Source organism: Excalfactoria chinensis, chromosome 10 (assembly GCF_039878825.1).
Source record: "Excalfactoria chinensis isolate bCotChi1 chromosome 10, bCotChi1.hap2, whole genome shotgun sequence".
Classification (NCBI taxonomy): domain Eukaryota; kingdom Metazoa; phylum Chordata; class Aves; order Galliformes; family Phasianidae; genus Excalfactoria; species Excalfactoria chinensis.
Window position 1 is genome coordinate 11,192,153 of NC_092834.1, and position 21,050 is coordinate 11,213,202.

General features: G+C 42.2%; 1 protein-coding gene across 5 annotated transcripts in view; it reads right to left on the reverse strand.

The window, feature by feature from the left end:
* Positions 1-563: 563 nt before the first annotated feature.
* The window catches only part of ATOSA (atos homolog A), a 40,953-nt gene continuing 20,466 nt past the window's right edge, over positions 564-21,050 (reverse strand). For all 5 annotated transcript variants that reach the window (XM_072345086.1, XM_072345087.1, XM_072345085.1 and 2 more), the window contains 11 exons: positions 16,553-16,737; positions 15,558-15,760; positions 14,996-15,121; positions 12,875-14,723; positions 12,253-12,369; positions 10,638-10,717; positions 9,694-9,802; positions 8,699-8,857; positions 6,547-6,615; positions 4,465-4,664; positions 564-1,157 (listed from right to left, as the gene is read on the reverse strand). In XM_072345086.1, the coding sequence (XP_072201187.1) occupies positions 1,004-1,157; positions 4,465-4,664; positions 6,547-6,615; positions 8,699-8,857; positions 9,694-9,802; positions 10,638-10,717; positions 12,253-12,369; positions 12,875-14,723; positions 14,996-15,121; positions 15,558-15,760; positions 16,553-16,737 (3,251 nt within the window). In that variant the 3' untranslated portion in view covers positions 564-1,003. The remainder of the gene's footprint in view (positions 1,158-4,464; positions 4,665-6,546; positions 6,616-8,698; positions 8,858-9,693; positions 9,803-10,637; positions 10,718-12,252; positions 12,370-12,874; positions 14,724-14,995; positions 15,122-15,557; positions 15,761-16,552; positions 16,738-21,050) is intronic.

The window sequence follows — 21,050 nt, forward strand, 5'->3', positions numbered from 1 at the left end:
TGATTTGCTTTAGGAATACATGTATTGGAAAGCATTTATATGCCCAACATAGCATCTCTAGTAAAACTTCAGATAGCCACCTAGTGGCCTACATGGAATTGACCTATTAAAAATATTCAGGATTACACGAAGATCCTCCTTATCTAAAAATAAAACAAAGTACATGTTCCATAGCTTTTGCATATATTTCAGATATTAATGCTAATTAGTTTGTTCGCACAGTACATCCTTCAGCACAATCTGAGATATCAAGTGTGGAAGGTGGGAATTATATGAGACACCAACAGACAGCAAAAATCAAAGTGGCTCTTTTGGAAAGGAAGAAATGGAGGGAGCTAAAGACGAATCGAATCAAAGATCTGAATGCAAGGGGAAGTAAATGAACGCTCCACACTACAGCTGCAAGTGTTATGAAATCTGTATGAGAGGAAAAAGAAAGAAGGGTACTGTTAAAAGAGAGAAAAGAAAGCTGAATGCTTGCATAGTATGAAATGTTATGGAAATTCAGCCACTGTCCCCATTTTCAATAACTTAAATGAATACCACTTAAAACATCACACAGATTAAAGACATCTGTATATATTTCAGATTCAATATTAATGCCAAAAATACATAGTATGATTTTACATAGGATTTATGCTACATTAGAACACTAAAGACAAACATCACTTGAGTATTAAATGAAACATTAAATATTAAATAACTGAAAAATAAAATAAAAAGTGTAAACACTAAAACTAACTCAGGAAATTGCTATTGCAACACATCCAATGAAGTGGTTTTAAACAGTACAAAAAGATTAGAAGCACGTTTCCAGTCTACATGGAATACACAAAGCTCATTCCAGAAACCTGTTACAAAACTGGTCCGGGATCACACAAGAACCTTCTCTCTCGAGCTCTATTCTCATTCCTTTACAGATTTAATTTTATACAGCTTTACCAATTTTCTCTTGCACGGAGTAATCAACAGTAAAAGGAATACTTCAGTTTGCCATTGTCTGCTAACATCTCGGGGAGAACTGAGGATTGGTTGGAGATTCAGTGTAAGATTTGAGTTCATATGCAGCGCCGCTATCGACTTCCATGGACTTCCGAGAGAACAGGAGCCTAACGTCTCGGTGGAGGTAGATCTTTCCAGATTTAGAACTCTGGAACCTGAAAAGGTATGAACATATGCATTACATAAAACAATCAGAAAAAGAGCAACTTTAAATACTATTGAATTATATGCGGAACTTTAAGAAGTCAAGGCTGAAAAAAGCCCACTTGAACACAAAATGAGCTGGTTATCAAAGCACTACTGTAAAGTACACCTGAATTATTCTCATATTACACACGGATCCATCAGGAAATTATCAAGGTCTGTCTTTCAATCACCTCAAGCTCATTATTGTCAAGTAGTAAGAATCCTGTCAGATTCCCTTTGCTCTGTCAGTATGGCTCCCCTGCAACTGGGCTGTTCTGAGCCTGACATTTCACGAAGATCGGAGGAGGATGAGTGGGAGATGGTAATGAAGGTTGGGAGATTCTTCTGGTTTATGCTTCCACTGCCTTTACATTTTGAGAAGTACCTATCACAGTAACTGGGATGTGCAGCCTCGGGTTTGCACACGTACAAGTGCACGGCAGTTCACAGGAGATAATCACACACACCCCTGCTGGTGGCTGGCAGTGGAGTGGCCAGCACAGGACCGGCCCTGGGGCTGTGGCAGTTCCAGTGCTTTTGTGTAAGGGAATAAACAAAACCACAGCAGACATTTCTGACAGATGGTGTCCTGGGAACAGCACCAACGTACAAATATAGGAAGGCTTAAAAACACAAATAACAGATAAGCTAGGAAGTCTGGCAGAGGAAAAGAAGCTAAGTGATGAATATGACTGGAGAAACGACAAACAAGCACAAAAACCTTTCGGGTATCAACATGCCACCAGAATTCACAAAGAACAGGGTAAGCCACAGGAACAGGATACAGCAGGATAGCCATAAAAATGCAAGAGGAAAAGACAAGACAGCACAACCCATAAAATTCGTAAGTAAAGCTGTAAACAAACAATGGAAAATAACAAATTCCCTGATCAGGAAAAACGCTGAGAGATCAGAAAGATCCAAAAGCCACCGGTAAGCCAGGAGCAGCAAATACAGCCAGCTTCCACCAGCAACACCTCTGGTCACATCAGGAAAATATCAAAACAAGACATTCCTCAGCTGTGTTGAAGCACTGGTTTGAAGAGCAGCCCCACCAGCCCCCACTAACAGCCGGCTAATGAAAGAAATGAACCCCGTCAGCCACTAAGCAACAGCCATTATGCTCCCTGCAATTAAGAGAGACAGCATGTCGGTAGCTACAACAGTTGACCAAGCCTTAAAAACCTGAAAAGCAGGGAGCTGTGAGCAGGTTCTGTTTAATTGCCTTTTCCAGGGGGTGCCAGAGTACAACCCAGAAACCAGCTGACTGTCGCCATCATGGTACATGGGTACAGGCACAGCTGGGCCCTCCTGCACTCACACACACTTGATTACAACACAGAAGTCTTTGTTTGGCACGCAACAGAGGGTTTTTTGTTTTCCAAAGCATCTTCAAACAGCTTCTCGAATGGTATCAACCCTTAACAGATGTATAAGAATCCTTTGCTTTCTGAACGTGTTGCCTATTGTGTCAGGACTGCAGCTGCACAAATGCAGTCTAATGGCACGCCGAACAATCTCAAATGTACAAAACCATGTATGTAAAAGTCATATAAGCACTATATCTGACACCGTACAGGGTGCTGTAGAGATCCTGGCCACCCATTTAAAGCTCCAGACCTATACAAGCATCTTTGCTGAATTACCACTTGCAGAGAAGGTGTTCATAATGCAAGTGCTGACAGCTGTAATTGAGGCCTCACAAGCAGACTCTACCACAGCACAGCTTAATATTTGGGACTTCACTTGGTTGGTTGGTTTTCTCTGAGCAAAGCTTCAACACGTAAGCTTAAGAAGAATGCTTTCAGAAAGTACTGCAACGAAACCTGAAAGGCTGACTTATTACTCAGGCTGCCTTAAAGCAATCTTTGTTATTTAGGTTCTTTTTGTTTTACACGCAAGTTCTCAGCAGGATGGGTTTGAGGAAACATGGTGCTCTTAATCATTTTTTAATCCTATCAAGGATTTAGAAGTAACACATACGAACAATAATATACTCGCACTGTTTGTTTTTCCAGCCAGAAATGGTTACATTAACAATTATGTGTTTCACATTATACATTAAAAACCCCCATCGGAATGCTGAAAGCTGGACTAAACCATACAGGTACTTCAGAACTAAAAGCAGCAGAATGGCTACATGTCCGTCTTAGCAGAAGACTGCAGATGTACTGGCTGTAAAAAAAAAAAGACTACAAAGAAAGCAGGCTTGCTTTGGGTCTGTCTAAAACAGACCTACCAACAGGGAGTTAAGGTAGATACAGTAAGTTAGTGTGGCCTGAAAGGACAAATTTCACTCTAGATGAAAATTCAGAATGAAAACACAGTTCAACATTGTAATTGTGATATTATTCTCCACACTCCAGTAAGCCAACACACACTTTTTCTGCCTGTTGACTTCCATTTAACAGGAAACATTGGTCTGGAATCACTGTCAGAGACAACTGTGCTTTCAAGCCTGCCAGTAGAAGCTAATGCCACTAAGTAGCAAAGATTCCACAGGTAATTCGACTGTTCAGCCTGCAAGCTTTAAACCATCAGCAGCCGCCAGGCTTTAAAGAGCTGCAATGGAATCACTGGGTCTGTGTGCATGTGGCTCAGTGCAACAACGCAGGCAAAAGTCTGCAAAGGACAAAGCACAGCCATCACTTCTCCTTTGTTTCCAATTGCAGCCTTCAGAACACCAGAATCGCAGCCGCACCACACCTGGCTTCAGGCAGTGCTCTGCACATCCTGTAAGGAAATGCAGCGAATATTGCATGAAGGGAAAGGTGCCTCAGTGGTGCTCATTCACAAAACAAGCTGTTAAAGATTTCTGCCACTGAATGCCCCACGGTTAGCAGCGATTCCAAGTGCTTTTCATGTCAGAACTTGTTCTGCTGTCAGGTCTGTGTGCACATAACCACCTCCTCCACACTGACCCTTGGTCTGGCTTCTGCCATGTTACAGCACATGTGCTACTCCTTGTAAGCTCCAAGAAGATCCCTGTGATGCAGCCAGAACTCAGCCTCTGCCCAGGGGAAACCAGCCACGCTTACAAGACTACACAAATGTCAGGAAAGAGCTTCATATTTCATTTTTGTTCCTCCTGAGCAGAATCCAAACTACTCAGTCGCTTTCTGCCCTCTATTGTCTGTGTGAAATACCAAATTAACAGCCTTCTTTTGTTTTAAATAAGCCTGCATGCAGACAGGCTGCTGGCGAAGGCAGTGAGTGTTTTGGCAGGTACTTGGATTCCTCCTTTAAACCTTTCCTTGTGAGCTCCCAGCAGCTCACCTCAGATGGATGAGGTAGCGTAGCAGCCTTTCTTCGGTCTGTTGGCTGTTTTCTTTATTGACAGTCCGCTTGACTTCTCGTCTCACAGGAACAGAGAAAGTTCTTTGCCGTAGGAATGTCTGATGATTAGCTGGCATCTCTCTTAAGTCATAGATCACCACAAACATCTTCACCACAGTTTTGTTAGGGTTAAATAAGGTCTGAAAAGACAGAGGAATCACACCTGGAATTAGCAATGTGTCCCCCCAGCTTGGGTCCTTACAAGAGGCAGAGGTTGCTCCTAAGCAATGGCTGTGATATACCTTCTGATTTTACTACGGAAAGTGTTGCAAAACGTAGGTAAGACTGAGTATTTAAACTGGGTGTCTCTTTTCAAAGGATTTCGGAGTTTGGACTTGAAAATTACCTCACTGAAGAAATAATGAAGTGTTACCAACTATCCCGAATCTTCAGTAACTGATCTGAAGCCTTTTCACAGCACTGGATGGGTTCAGATGTTCAGATCTCCTTCATCCCATACATTACAGACAAATTTATACTTCAAATAACCACAATTTTACAAGTTCCAAGAGAAAAATCAGTTTTCCACTGTTAGCTTTATGCTTCTCTCTAGTAAATAACCTAATTCCCTCTGCATTATTTCCTTGATATCAGTGCTTTTTTAATGCACTCATATCTGTGATGTTGCACCCATTTTTAAGAAGGGTAGAAAAGATGACCCAGGGAACTACCAACCTGTCGGCCTCACCTCTGTACCAGGTAGGATCACAGAGCAGATCCTACTGGAAGCTATGCTAAGGTACATGGGGGAGAGGGAGGTGATATGGGACAACTACATTATTTCACTAAAGGCAGGTCTTGCCTGACCAACCTTGTTGATTTTTACAGCAGTGAAACAGTGTCAGTGGGCAAGGGAAGAGTCACTGATGTCATCTATCTGGACTTCAGTAAGGCCTCTGACACGGTCCCCCATAGCAACCTTCTCTCCAAATCAATTAGATAGGAAGTTGATGAGTCAAATCCTTGACTGATGTGGAACTGATTACGAGATGGTACCCAGAGAGTGGTGGTCAATGGCTGAATGTCCAGACAGAGATCAGTGACAAGTGGTGTCCCTCAGGGGCCAGTGCTCTTTAACAACTTCAGCAATGACACTGACACCAGGATTGAGCGCACCCTCAGCCAGTCTGAGGATGACACCAATCTGTGTTGTGCAGCTAACGCACCCAAGGGATGGGATGCCATTCAGAGAGAATTAGATAGGCTTGAGCAGAGGGCCCAGGAGAACCTCAGGAGGATCAAAAAATCCAAGTGCAAGGTTTGGCACCTGGGTCTTAGCAACCCCCGCTATCCATACAAGCTGGGGGGACTGTCAGGATGGAGCCCTGTCAAAAAGGACCTGGGGCTACTGGCAGATAACAAGCTGGACGTGAACCAGCAATGTACCCTTGCAGCCCAGAAAGCCAACTGTAACCTGGGCTGCATCAAAAGAATCGTGTCCAGCAGGTCAAGGGAGGTGATCCTGCCCCTCTGCTCTGCGCTGGTGAGACCTCACCTGGAGTACTGCATCCAGATGTGGAGTCCTCAGTACAGGAGAGATGTGGACCTGTTAGAGCGCATCCAAAGGAGGGCCACAAAAATGATCCAAGGGATGGAACACCTCCCCTGTGAGGACAAGCTCAGGGAGCTGGGGCTGTTCAGCTTGGAGAAGGCTCCGAGATGACCTGATAGCAGCCTTTCAATATCTAAAGGGGGGCTATAAGAAAGAAGGGGATAGACTCTTTAGCGGGTCTGCTGTTACAGGACAAGGTGAAATGGTTTCAAACTAAAGGAGGGGAGATTTATACTGGATTTAAGGAAGAAGTTTTTGTTTTTTAACAGAAAAGGTGGTGAAGCACTGGCACAGGTTACCCAGAGAGATGATGGGTGCCTTGTCCCTGGATACACTCAAGGTCAGGCTGGACCAAGCTCTGAGCACCTGATCAGCTGTAGGTGCTCTTGTTCACTGCAGGGGAGTTGGACTAGACGACTTTTAAGGGTTCCTTCCAACTCAAATGATTCTGTTCGATGCTGCATACGTACCACTTGTATCGTTCCTGAAGGCGGTACCCGATAACCCCTTTTACCAAGGGACTCTAAAGTAATTACACCCTGAAAAAAAAATAAAGAAATAGAGTTAGCAGGCTGCAATGCAAATCATAGTGCTCTACTCATGTCGTTGTACTTACATGTTGCTGTTAATAAAATAATAATAATAATTAAAGGATATAAGACAATGTTTAAGATGAAGTTAAAAATCAACAGCTTTGGTAGATCATTAAAAGCTGTGCAATAAGGAATCCATTCTCCTCTTGAAACAACTTTCAAGGTTCCACATGTTCAGACTAGCAGTCAGGGAGCTACAGAGAAATAAAAAGCCATTCTAGAAAGAAAGCCTTACATTAAAAATGACAGAATTGCCCGTCCATTTCTGCATGGCCTGCAATTGAACCATTAATACTTCCATCTCCATAGAATTAATTCTTGCTTTTCAAAGACAGCAGATGCACTTAATCTCCCATTCTAATGCAAAACTCTAGCAATTATATCATCTGCACCAGTACCAACAGGGATCTATGGAGCTTGTGAGCATCCCACCAGCACCCACTGAGGAAAACCACTGTGCTCCAGCACTGCAGAGCTCACCCTTAAGGCTCTGCAGTACTGCATGAACTCCATTACGCTTCTGTGCACAACTGATGTAGTGCACTGATATAGATACATCAAAACCAAAAATATCCTACCAAAAAAACCCAACAGGAAAAGCAGAACTAAGAAACTAGCAGTACAAACAGAAACAACGTTTCTGATGATGGAGGCACGATACAAATGTTGTCATAACTCTGTCATGTGGGAAAGCCTTAAACAATGAAACCCTGCTGGTAACATAAGTAATGCTACTTCAATCATTTGAAGAACATCAGAATCCTTCCATCTCCTGGAAAATTAGGTGAAACAATCTTTCATAAGCAAGAAAACTGATACTACTTTTCTGTAGCTAAAATAGATACATACAAGCTTAAACTTTATTATGCAAACTCAACTTGCAAAGCCACTTAATTTCATTTTCCAAATCAATTTAGAAGCAGAATATCAAGAATATGGTACCAGCTACAAATTTGAGGTCTAAATATTAAGATAATCAGGCATTATACCCTACTTATGTATTTAAATAAAGTATTTATCATATTCTAAATGCACATACAGTAAAATCTCTCAAATGAGATCTGTCACCCAGGTAACACCCAAGCTGCTTAACAGGCATTCAGAATGAATCTAGCTGTCTGATTCAACCATTCAAAGCATCCAGACTTTTGCTTTTTTACAAGGTAGCAATTTTTAGGCATTCAAACCCGTGCTGCCCTTGCAGAACTGCAGAACAAATTAGTACCGCAGTGCTAGTGTAAACACCAACAAATCAAGCAGCTTATGAGAGTGACATGCTTAACACTGGCTCAGACAGCAATTACCTAAAAATAAAGGGCTGAACAACTTCAACTAGGAGTCTAAACTCTCCATCCACAACTGTACCTTGGCCTACCATCCAAGCAAAGCAGTTAGTTCCCCAGGACAGCAGCTTGTGCTGACAACAAAATGTATCCCATTTGTCCAGCTATTGCCTCACTGCCTGTTTTAAGAAAGCTGGATAAAAAGAGATAGTGGAGTTCAATCACTCAGTGACATTTCATGCAGCTGGATGTTGGACACAGCAATGGGAGAAAACGTATTAGTTAGGAAAAGAGAAAGGACAGGAAGAAGACACCTTGATCATAAGCAGCTGGAAATGACCCCTCCAAAGCCCCAGTGCCCCAACTCTCCACTCACTGAGCTCTTGGTTTCAATCTCCACCTACCAGAATTTAATTCCCCTATCATCCAAAGCCAGCTCTGTCCCTATGTAAAAACTGCAGGGCTTTGAAATGCCAAAGGATGAGGGCAAAAATATCCTCCCTGAGGGTACAGTGTCTGCTACCACAGAAGTACCTGATCAGCTGAGAAACTCTGAATAGCTCTGGGTAGTTTACATACATTACTATGCTAATTACAAAACGCCTCAGCAAGCATTAGGGTTGCATGTCATCAGATTACTGCATTAAAGCATGAGTTAGGCAAGTTCACCTGACTACGAGCTTACCAACTTGGTTCCACCTTGCTGGTTTTAAACAGAAGAGAGATAATTTGGAACATAAACTTACCATGTAAGGAGAAGGTGCGTTATCATCTGAAACGCTGTAGAATGACACTTCAACTGGCAGAGTCATGTGAGTGGGACAGAAGATTCCACTTGCTCCCACTTCTGCTGTGAAGCCCTCGACGATGCCTAGCGGGTCCAAGCGAAAGTTCAAGACGGACTCCTGGAAGACAGAACACATACAGCTTCAATTGAGACTGCCTCAAAACAGAGCAGAAAATAAACAGCAGTAAAACAGAAAACGAGTGTCTATAAGAACCTGGGTGCTAAGCATTTCATGGGGTGACATACCAGAAATCACAACCGGGGCAGGAATTAACAATAAAAAGAGGAACATTCAGCAAGATGGCAGTAGTCTAAAAGAAAGCATCATGCAAATCTTATCTTAATCCATCTCAAACCTGCACAAAAGCCCTCAGAGAGCAGTGGAATCTGTTCATGACCACCGTTGGCATACGCCGTCTGAAAGAACAGACCATAACCTGCAGCTTTTCTCAACATATTCAACTCCATGTTTCACAAGGTATAATGCAACCCATAAACGCTACAATTAGTCACTGACATTTGATGTGCTGCATGAAACCAAAACTGGATGCTACACTTCCAATATGTTGTTTACTACACTGATTTCACATGGCTTTTGTGAAACACTGAGTAAGCTTCGAGAATAGAAATAAGATATTGGTTTTTTCCCTAGGTTTATATATGACAAAAATGACTAATAATGATTTGAATCTCATTTAAGTCAGCAGAACATCTCCTAACTTAACTGTAGGTTAAAGTAAAAGTTAAAATTTCTGATCTTGTATGTGAGAGAGAGAAGACTTCTCACGAGTGAAATTCATGCCTTTAGAGATGGAAATTAAAACAAATTTCATTCAACTTAATTATGAATCTTTACACTGTAATCAGGCTGGAATTATCCGCACTAACGCACTCTAAAAAGCAGTACAGAAGAATAATAAAAATACCACAAGACTTCCAGACAATGTGCAATACCTCAAAGTTTCCCAGAAGGCTAAGACTTGTTACTGGTGGAGCACTAGAACTTAGAAATGGTTTCCCATGGCTCTCTGGATCACTCTCTCTGTTTATACATTGTTGTGGGCTATTAAATAAAAGAGAATAAATATAAAGGATGAACACATTTCCTTTTGTCTTCTGGGAATAACCAGGTCTAAAAAGAATCATTTGCTTACTGCATTGCAAAATACTGTGCTAAAGAAATAGCAGCTGAACACTGTCAGTTAATACTCTTGCAAAACATTTTCTAGGTAACTGAAGAATACCTTCACCGAGAGAGACAGACAATACTAATTCACGTTCACTGGCTCTGAATAAAGTAGCAGAATTTTCTCCTGCATGTAGCCATTTATCCTGAAGTTTCCATCACACTACATACTGAAAGCTGTTTATGTTATGCACATTAACGTGTAAAAAGTCGTGACAAGTCCCTTTCAAAGGTTACGCTCCCTGAGCAGATGGAAAAGCAAAATATTCAACCCATCCAGTTTAAAGTAAAACACGTCTCATTTGGAAAACAAAAAAAAGCCTTTCATATAATGGAGAAAAAAACCTCCAGGGAAAAAGAGGAATCAATGATTAATCAACTTTCTGTTTGAGTACTCAGGTGTATCCTACAGTGCTCCCAATCTTCGATGGGACAGAGCAGGTCTCAGCAGTGGCCCTGTCAGTGCTGTGCTGGTTTGGGGACCTGAGACAAAACCTATCAACTGATAATTCAGACCAAGGGCTGAAAACTGCTGCCTGCATTGTAACTGCAATACTGCCTGCAATTAGATTTATTATATATATATTTCAGAATAAGAATTCTTTGGGAAGGCGCCCATCCATCTGTATTTGTTAACCATCTTTGTTGTTATATACGTTCTGTTTCTGAATAAAGAACAATAACCTCAAAGTTTCTGGTCAATAAAACGTACCTTCTTGCTGACAAACATTTCAGCTGCAGCAGTGACGAATCCAGATCAAAGCACCCAGATTGTGTTTTCCTCTGCGGAACCTCCAAAAGGGAAGAAAATGCTAATTTAGAAGCTGCACCTCCAGCAAGCACAGGTTTGCCAAGAATTTGCATAATGTTACAAAAACATGAAAACAAAAAAGGAAGTTATTCTAAAATCAGTGAAAAAAATCTACAAGTATTAAAGACTGCTTAAAAACACTGAAGAAAAAAATCTGATCAACACCAACAAGAGTCTCCAGAAGAACACGTGAACAAAGCAACAGGAACTAAATATACCCCCAAATCACTGCCCAGCTCACTCAGGAGGCTTTGGAGCAATGCAAGAAGCAAACAAGTTGTATCAATTTCCATCCGAGTTCCCTGAAAATACGACATCATCCCTAAGCACCAAAGGACAAAATGCACCATATGCTGATTACAAAAGGTCAGCCTGTCAGTAGTTCTAATTGGGAACACCGCCTTCTTTAAAAGCCCCAACCAACCAGCTGGGAACTACGTGGATTGCTCTGAAAGTAATGCCTCCTGTTTATTCCCAAGGAAAGTCCAGCAGATACAAAGAGCACAACAACAACACTTAATAGAGGAAACTCTCAGCTGCAACATGTTATTTATTTATTTTCAGCACAGTCACCACCATTAGCTGTGTGTTTTTGCCAGCAATGAATAAGAGCCTGCATGTCACACTGGAAAAATCTGTTTTGCTGCTGCTATAATAGTGCTATTGCTAGGAAAACATCACCCACACAGGCCATCTTTCCACTGTCCCAAACAGATGGAAATCAGAAGGCACACAATCTGGCCTATATGGTTGGTGTGGTAGGACGGTCCAGCCAAGACCAGCAGTGTGCTCCACAGACTTCAGACTGGTATGGAGCCTAGAAAGTGACTTATCTTTCAAATTACTATTGCCACTGCTGATATGCACAACCAGCCCCCTTCCTGAGCCCACACACACTATTTGGTGTCCATAAATGTTCAGCAAGCATCAATAAATGTCAGTGGGTGCCATTTTTTTTCCACGTAGACGAATTCAATTCCACACCTTTGCTTCATCCACATTTCCATGTCACACTAGCCAATATAATTAAACATCAGGCATTACTTTCAGAGCAGCCCTCATATAAAAACATGTTTCTGCCTTATCACAGCAATCTTGTGTCACTTACTCAACTGTATCTGGATGTTGAAAAATACGCTGCACAAAATGTTCACAGAAACAAAAACTTTAGGATAAAAGGCCACCAGGTTTTAATAACTCACACAAAAACTCCTCGGTGACTAAATAAGTCAACTTCAAAATGCTTTCTTTGGTTTGCCATACCATCGTTGATTTTACCTTTTGTAACTCTTGGGAATCTCTCAAGAAGTGCCTCTAATGCATTCAAACTTCATTTTAGCGTTAACTCTGAAGATTCCACCCATAAAAGCATTCACCCTGACACCAAAAGGACAAAAACTTCTTCTAGATAGCTTGCCAAATTTTCTACAATACATGGGAACTGAATGTACAAAATATCCCCTTTCTCACATAAACACTGAGTCACAATTAAGCCATAATTCCATCAGTAGCTTACAGGACTTGAAAGCAGAGGCAATCCAGTTCGGGGATGAAAAGCCTTGGTTGAAGTTCCATCCAAGGACCGAAAATTGTGTTTCCGCCATATATTTGTGTGTTTTAGAGATGGTGCTTTCTGTCAGAGAAACAGATTGACTCAAGACATTATTGGGCCATTTCAACAGCCTATCAAGATATCATTTGTTTGCCCAAGTAGAAAGAGCTCATGCAGCTGGTGCATCTGCATCACACTGACGTATTATGAAACAGATATAAGTTCTCTTTGATTCAATCTACAATTGCTACAAACTACTGATTGTAAATGGCCACACAGCACATTGAGACAATAGTACGTGTATACATGACACCCAACTGACTACAGAAAGTGTCATTTCTAATGCTATTACAGCGAGCAGAATGAGGCAACGTTCTTCCTCATGTTAAACTTTTAATTCAAGAGGGAGGAGAAAAGCACCTCTAGACCAAACTTCAGTTCAGAATTGGAAGCAGACAACAGTCCCAGACTGCTTCACTAAGTCAGACCAAACCACTTCCTCCCATCACCCTCAGCAAACAGAGTGCAGTTACAAGTTACCTGACTGCCAGCAGCTTAAGAAACTGTTCTTTTCATCCCTGCTTACCTGCACGTCTGGGTTCTTCAGCCGCTCACACCTAATAGAGCCATCATCTGTAGGCTTCTTCTGAGAAGTGCTTTGGAAATCAAGGCCTACTGGCTCCTCATTCTCATCATGTGCAGCTTTCGTTTTATCTTGTCTGCTTTTATTTTTGAAGTTGTCGTGGTCTTTATTTAAATAGTTCTCAATACTAATAAGCTGGGTATTCTGCTCATAAATACTTTGTTTTTTTGAGTCTCTGTCTGAACATTTGAGTTCATTCTTGTGCAAAGAGTCAGATGCCTGCATCACAGTTGCTTTTTTTGTACCTTCAAGTATTCTGCATTTATCTATCTGCAAATTGTTAAAAGTGCCCGTGTTGTTGCTCTCACTGACAACTGTTCTTTCTTTCAGTTTATTTGTGCAAATCTGTTCATCAACGCTGCTAAAATTGGAACACTGTTTAATTCTATTGGCTGTCTGGTCTTTCTGCACACAATCAGACTGCATCATTTCCAATTTATCCAGCAATTCGGATTTATTTTCTTTAACACACGATGATGATGTGTGCATGTTTGTAAATGAATGAGAAGTCTTATTTGAAGTCTGATGAAAAGCATTTTGGACAGCATCACTAGGTTTTGCTAACACCAATCTTCTTCTCGCTTGAAGTTTCAGAGAAGCTTTTGATTCACCATCAAGCCGAGGACTGATTGGAGTATCAGGCGTTTTCAACTTTGATTTACTGCTGTCCTCTGGCAAAGTAAAACTGGATTTAGCAAAAGAAACAGAAGATGGTTGCTTGACTCTCTTCAGCAAATTTTCATCCTCATATGTACTTCGGAAAACTTTTGAAGAAACTGGGCTAGCCTCATGTACTTTGAATGGACGACCATTGACATGAGAAGTAGCTGGATCACAATGAATTAAGTGCTGGGCAATCCTTGCTATAACATCCCGCCGCTCCTGGAGTAGAGAGTCAATGAGAGGGTTGCCTTCTCCTGCAGATGGACGGCCACAGTGGTTCACTGCAGCACGGGGATCAAGCCGTGGGATTTCTGGTATCACTCTAGTTCTGCCTTCACCACCATCTTCTTGCTTTGCATTATCTAAATTGACAGCAGGAACAGGTGAGGTTTCCTTGCCTTTCCTCAGCAAGCTTTCATCTTCGTAAGTACTCCGATAAGCTTTTGGTGTAGCTGTGCTGGTTTCATGCATGTTGAAGGGGCGTCCAGCAACAACTGGGGAAGTAGCTGGATCACAGTGAATCAAGTGTTGAGCAATTCTTGCAATGACTTCTTGTCGCTCCTGAAGTAAGGAGCCTATCAAAGGATTGGTTTCTCCTGTGGACTGATGAGAGCAATGACCATTCGAAACACGGGAATCAACCAACGAAAGCGATTTAAAAGTTCTAACAGCTGTTTCATGAGCTTGTGTCTTACTGTCGACTGCAGCATTATAGCACTGAACTTTAGACTGCGATGCTGCAAAATCAGATCCAAGACCAGTAGATGGATAAAGCTTTAAATTTCTGAGAGATGAAGTAAATTCAGGTGTCTTTTTTACATTAAGTAGGCCTTCAGGTATCATGGTCCACGCTTGTTTCCCACGGACGCGCTGTGGACTGGAGGTACTGCAAAGCTCTGCTGTGCTGGATTCACTGTGCTGATATAACTTACGCTCTTTCATTTGCTTTTCATAATAGCTAAGGTTGGTGTGAATACTACAGGTCAACACTGGGTAATTCGATTGTCTGGGTAAGGACTGGACGCTGACTTTCAAGGCCACATTGTGAGAAACATTAGGAACAGGAAAGATGTGCTCTGTTGGTGTCTGGGAGAATGTCCATTGCAAGTCCACATCTGCAGCGCTCACCCTGAAACAATACAGAAGTGCATTTATAGACATACCTAAATAGAGAGCCTTTGATACTCCACGAGACAAAGTGCAAAAACAAAACACTGAAGCTCTGTCACACTGCAACTGCCACACTTTGCAAAGGATAGGAAGCAGATACAAACAGTACAGAACGGGGCCAACAATGTGGCACCCTCTGAAAGCAAAGAGGGCCACAGGTAAGAAGAATGGGTTTAAGGTGAGCAGCAGTAACACACAAACAGCCAAGAGTATTTTTCACTTCTAACATACCTGTACAGAATGTTACGGGGAACAGCACCGTGTGAAACACTCAGCCACGCGCTCAGCTGGGAGAAGAAAACAAAAGAGCGAACAGCCAATAAAAGAGTCTTCTCTTCAATGAATCGATCTCCGCTTCTAAAATGCATTAGAAGAAACACAGAGGTTGGTAAGAACACACACAGAGAGTTAATAAAACTAGGACACAATTAAGCTTTCACAGGACCCGTTGCTCCCTTCCCCCGTTTGCCTTCTCTGTCTATACCACATTATCACCACTTGGGTAAAAGGTCAAATTTTGCAAATATCTTGTAGGAAAATACAGTCAAAAATATACTATATGCATAAATACAATATATTACATGTGCATTGTTAGAGTTTTCTGTATTAAGTACAGGAAGACACATTTATTTACAAGTTTTCATTCTGAAAGTAAAATAGGTGATTCAAGCAAAACAACAAAATTCCTCCACACTTTGAAGATTACAGAGCCTGATTGGCTCCCATCTATAGGAAACATTCACAGAACTTAACAAGTCAAGCAACCATCAATTGATCCCAATACCCAACTTACTGTCGAGGAACTGGTTCCAAAATCCACCTTTCTAACAACAATGCATCTTGTTTGATCGCAGGATCATTTAAATCATTCCCCTCTGTGTTAGGCCCTTCATCACTATAGCAACAGTCTGGAAGTAACATCACTTCAACCATGATTGGAATATTGTTTTTCCACAGTAGCATAACCTCAGATCTGGTTCTCCTGGCTTGACGACACTAAGGGAGAGAATAAATGTCAACATACGTAAGCAATAAAAATAATAGCCACGTTTAAACCCACTTTAACATTCCAAAGACCTCAAGAAGGGTAAGGGCCAAGTTCTGTAGACTACACTGCACCAAATCAGCAATAGGATCACAGAGCTATCAAATGGTGAATAAACAAATCATTTATGGCAGTAGTTAAAACAACTTCAGTCAAAAATAAAGAGCTCACAGAAATTTCTCTAACCACCATACTCTGCAACTTTAACTACTCTCTCCATAGGCCGTCCTCAGCAGTACCTTATGAAATGTTGTGTCTTGGATCAGACTAACTTTTGCATAAGTAAACAGCAAATTCACACAGCACTTTGTATCTTTTGTTGGAGAGACGCTCCAACATCAACCCAAAAGAGATGAGGTGCATTTGATGGTGGTCCTGCATTTTTGGACCACTAACTTTTTAATATCACCTGAAAAAGCAAAATGTTCTGCAAGTCAGCCTACATTTTCCTCTCTCTCTCAAAAAAAAAAAAGACCATGAATGCTAAGTATAGCACTCACAATCTGCATAATAAAGACTCAAATAGGTGCTGTATTCAGGTAGCTATGCAGAACTTCATGTTCAAGGATAAAAGGCTTAACGATCTCATTTTAAGGACAGATCTGATCTATTATTAGTATGACACTACTCGTTTTAATGCAGAGCTGACAGACAGCAATTGTTACTTGTGCTTAGCCTACCAGGGGTTCTCAGCTGATTTTCATCATGGTAGTAACACTCCAAATGAAACGAGACCATCATACCTGAGCCAGCTTGTCGCTGCATTCATGCTTAGTTGTTGGTGGCTGACTTGACTGTGCTGGAGGACAATGAAAGCCCTCTGTTCTACCCTTTATCGAGTGTTCAGGCGTCCGACCCTCGGTGATCAGCAAGGCCAAGGAGACCAGGAACTCCTCAGCTTCATACTCAAAGTACTCATCTAAAGTATCTGCCATTTCAAAAAGACAAAAATCAATGTAATCTGCTGTATAACAAGCATTAAACTGTAGCCGTCCCTGTGGCTTATTCCAATATACACTTTAAACATGAGCTACGGGAAATGGATGTTGGTACCACCTGCCCTCCCCACTGTGCCGAGAGTCATCACACCACCAAAACTCGTCTTTCTTCTACCTGTAACTCTGCTGCTGCAAACATACAAAATTAGAAAGGCTCTAAAGAAAGTTCCAGAGTAATGGCTGTGCCACCAGGCTGCACCATCACAAAGAACTACAGTTCATGTTGCGACCCACAGCTGAGTCACAGCCTCTCTACAGGAAAAACCTCTCCTGGGTCCCAATGGAAGGAGCCTGATGGCAGCACGACTTGACATCCTTAACAGCACATAACAGATATAAAGAAGACACACTGCATCACATAGTACATTAAAAACATTTAATAGGGAAAAAATAGTAAGAGTTAATTATATTAGAGAAAGTGGGACACAATGTTCTTTAAGATTTTTATAGCAAGTTCCTACTGCTGAGAGCCGGGATTATTTAAGGGAGGTCCATTTATAGTTACCATTAACAGCTTTCAACACAGAGACAAGGTTCACGAGGCACATACAAATATTCATTGTTTTGTACCACGCTCAGTCTGAACTTGTGCAAAGAAGGTGGTACTTGTGGTACTCAGGGATATGATTTAGCAGAGGTTTGTTGTTGTGGTGTTGTTTCGTGGTTGTTTTTTTAAGAGATAGGCTACTGGTTAGGCTGCGGTTGGACTTGATGATCTTCAAGGTCTTTTCCAACCTGAGTAATTCTATGATTCTATGATTCTATGAACCAAACCTCAACAAGTTTCCCTAAACAAAGCAGCAGCTGCACCGCTCCTCATGAGCCATGATGGCACGTGCAGTGCCCACAGAGCGCAATGCAGAGGTCTCAGTTCTGCAGCACGACAGCAGTTCTTTGTTTTATGCTTCTGGGGCATCAAAGCAGGTGACATGTTCACTGCTCTAGTGTGAGCATCCTGTGCCGTGCCCCAGAAGGGACTGTTAGCTTCAGCACATGTTTTGAACACCACACACAAGTGATTTTTCCGCCTATAGAAAAGAGATGGTTCAGGAGGCTTTTCTGGTTTAGTTTTTTTGTTTGTTTGTTTTTGGTGTTTTTTGTTTTTTGTTTTTTGTTTTTTTTTTTTTTCTTTTTGCCTTTATGACCTAGTGCCTGAGGGATCTACACATGGGAGAAGCCAGCTCAACTGCCAGGGAACCGCACTCACTACAGACAAGTCCCAGGCTGGTTGCAGCACTGCGCAGTCTGTTTAGTGGCTGGCAAGCCTGCCCGTGGCCAGGGGTTGAAACTAGATGATCATTACAGTCCTTTTCAACCCATTTTCAAGGCCATTCTATGATTCTATCAGTCTGCATCTTTACAGACTCCTTTCCTCTTTCTGAAGGGATGTAATTCTGTCCATGGACCAACAGAAGAGAAAGCAGGACAGGCAGAGGCAGCAGGAGCTCCAGCTCAGTGACAGCACAGGGCTGAGTGCTGCCTGCACCGGGCACAGACCAACACCTGCCTTCTGCCAAAAGCCTGAGGTGAGATGAGTTTCCCCAAGAGCCCCCACACACACCAAGCCTTGCATCAGCTGGCATGAGTTACAGGTGGCCATTCTTCTGATGGATGGCAGAAAGTATTGGGGGGGGGGGGGGGGGGAAAGACATGAAAGATTGAAGGGAACAGTAAGTAACAGAAATTTTTCAGGCATACATACACCCATACAACAGGTAAGTCACACTTAGAGAATAAGGAATGGGATATGGAAGCACTGAGATGGTATCTTGGTGCTGATATAAGCATTGTTCTCAGCTCCATATGTCCAAAGGTTGCAGTGGTGTTCAGACAGTCATGGTGGGATGGATCACTGCAGGAGCAGCTCTCCTGCTTGGCTGTAGGAGCTGCCAACACCCAGAAGTGCTCAGTTGGAGCCAGAACAAACTAAAGCAGAACGGCCTTGTTCCTAACAAAAAAGGGGGGAGGAAACATTGCTTCTTGAGACAACATCAGAGAAACCTGTGCAGTTAAGTATGGAAAAGCAGCCTGGTTTTAAAGAAAAAAAAATGAAAGCACTCCATCAAGATCCAGATGCGCTTCCACAGACAGATCCCACCTTGGTCAACCAGCTGCTTACAGAACAGACATGAGCAGATCAGGACGTGATACCTCAGAATCTACACTAGGAAACTGCAAATGGCACATCCTCAAAGGAAGACCAACACCAAGCACTGAGCTAGGAGAAGCTACTGCTCTCTTAACAGCTTATAAAGACAGGGCCAACTGTTACAAATGACATCAGCCATGTAATAAACAAGGCATCTGATCTTCATTTTTAATTCCTTTAAAGCACAGATAGCAATGGCTATTGAGAAATGTGTTTTTCTACAAATGCCATGTGGCACGTTGACTTTTTTTTCCCAGCTCCACGTGATTTCTGTATTATTTGGCAACTTCTAATGGTTTCAGTAAAGGAAAAAAGCCCTGTGAATGCTGAGAAGCATGGTAATTGTTCCTACACAACAGACACAGATGATGTAAGTTGATGTAATTGAGGACAAGGGTGGACAGGCATCTATAGAAACAGCAAACTCAGTGTTTAGTGAAAAAGAATTCCTGGTTATGCAGCACTTTGCTTTCGTCTATAATTCAGCCCCGTTCAAGACATGACACTGCACAGAATCACCTCAAGCCTGTAACTTTACTGTGAATATGTTTTTATTCTGCTTCATCTCCAGCAATGGAACATGCAAGTGTGTGATATAAAACAAATGATCCAGCAGTGCATGTATTTTCTTGCCCTTAAAATGGATAAAGCTCCAATTGGTTGACACAAGTACACGGGAACAGAAGTAATAAGGCACTATTGCCTTTCACTGCTAATTGAAACTGAAGCGTACTGACCAGCTAGTCACAGGAGACAGCAACAGACTGCTGTAGGGAAGAAAATATATATACATAAATTTTGAATGAAGCTATTATGCTATACATAGAACTAAGCATACAGTGCTGGAGAACTTAGACCTGGAGGCACAGCGTTTTGTCTTCCTTTGTCTCTTCCATACACCAAACAAGAACTACTTTCCTACACCTTCCAGACAAACAGGAAAGCACATTTAACAAGAAATATCAGGAAGAACCTTCAAATCCTTGCCCTCCCCGTCCACTGCACACATGCACAAATCACTGGAGCACTGTAGTAAAGGACAAGAACTCAAAAACAAAGGAAAAGCTACAACAGGAGCACACACTGACATCTCTTGAACTCTTGCTTGCTGTACAAGAAAGCCATAATGTCACCGAGCTGGGACAGACTCTCCCAACACAGCTGAGCCAGCTCTGCCCATCGACTCCTTCCCCAGTTAGGTCACGGCCACACAGACCAACTCCCTTCCCTTTCCTATTGCTGTATTTTCTGCAGGAATTACAGAAAATGCTTTCATGAAACGTGCGTTAGAAGAGCAGTTAATCTCTCTCCTAGGCTGACACATGAAGCAAAGACACTGGTATCATGCACCCAGGTGCTCCACCATACCAACTGTGAACCCTGCCCTGACTATTTCAGGGGTGCAGCTCTGGCTCGTCTAAAAGCTGCAGGGACCCCCCACACTGTGATTAAGAAGGCTACCCTTAACAGTCCATGAAACACAGCAAGTAATTACCTTTAAATATGCTCTAGGATGGCCCACAGCATCCCTGAAAAATCTTTAGGCATCCGGAACAGATTCTGAAGGCCACCAGTATAATCAGACTCATATTTCGCTTACTAGGAAGCGAGCAAACTGCAGAACCAAGCAGGAATTGCCCCATCAGTGCAGCTCAGGTGCACAGCTGGATGCTGGCCCCACTGCTTGCCCAGCCCCACGCCTCCCCCTGCATCTTCCCAACCCCACGCCAGCCCTGCTGACACCACTGTGCACTACATTTGTTTTCCAGCGCATTTGGTACAACTCCAGTATAAGTTTCTGGAAAGACTAAAAATATTGCTCAAGTGCGTGGATTTCTTATTCTTTAGTTATTATTACAGGCAGCCTGTAAGGAGACTCTACAGTCTAGGGCTCCAGGCCATGGATATCAGGTACGCTAAGGAAGCAGTAGCTGCTCTGTGAGGGTCAGAACAAGGAGTTCCCTTTTCCTCCTAGCAGAGGCTCTGCAAGGCACATAAAAGTTTCAGAATGGGCTCCTAATAGCCAACAAATGGGTTTTATTATATCGCTGCTCCAAGAAGTGGGTTAAAGGTAGCCCTGCATTTTAAGAGTAA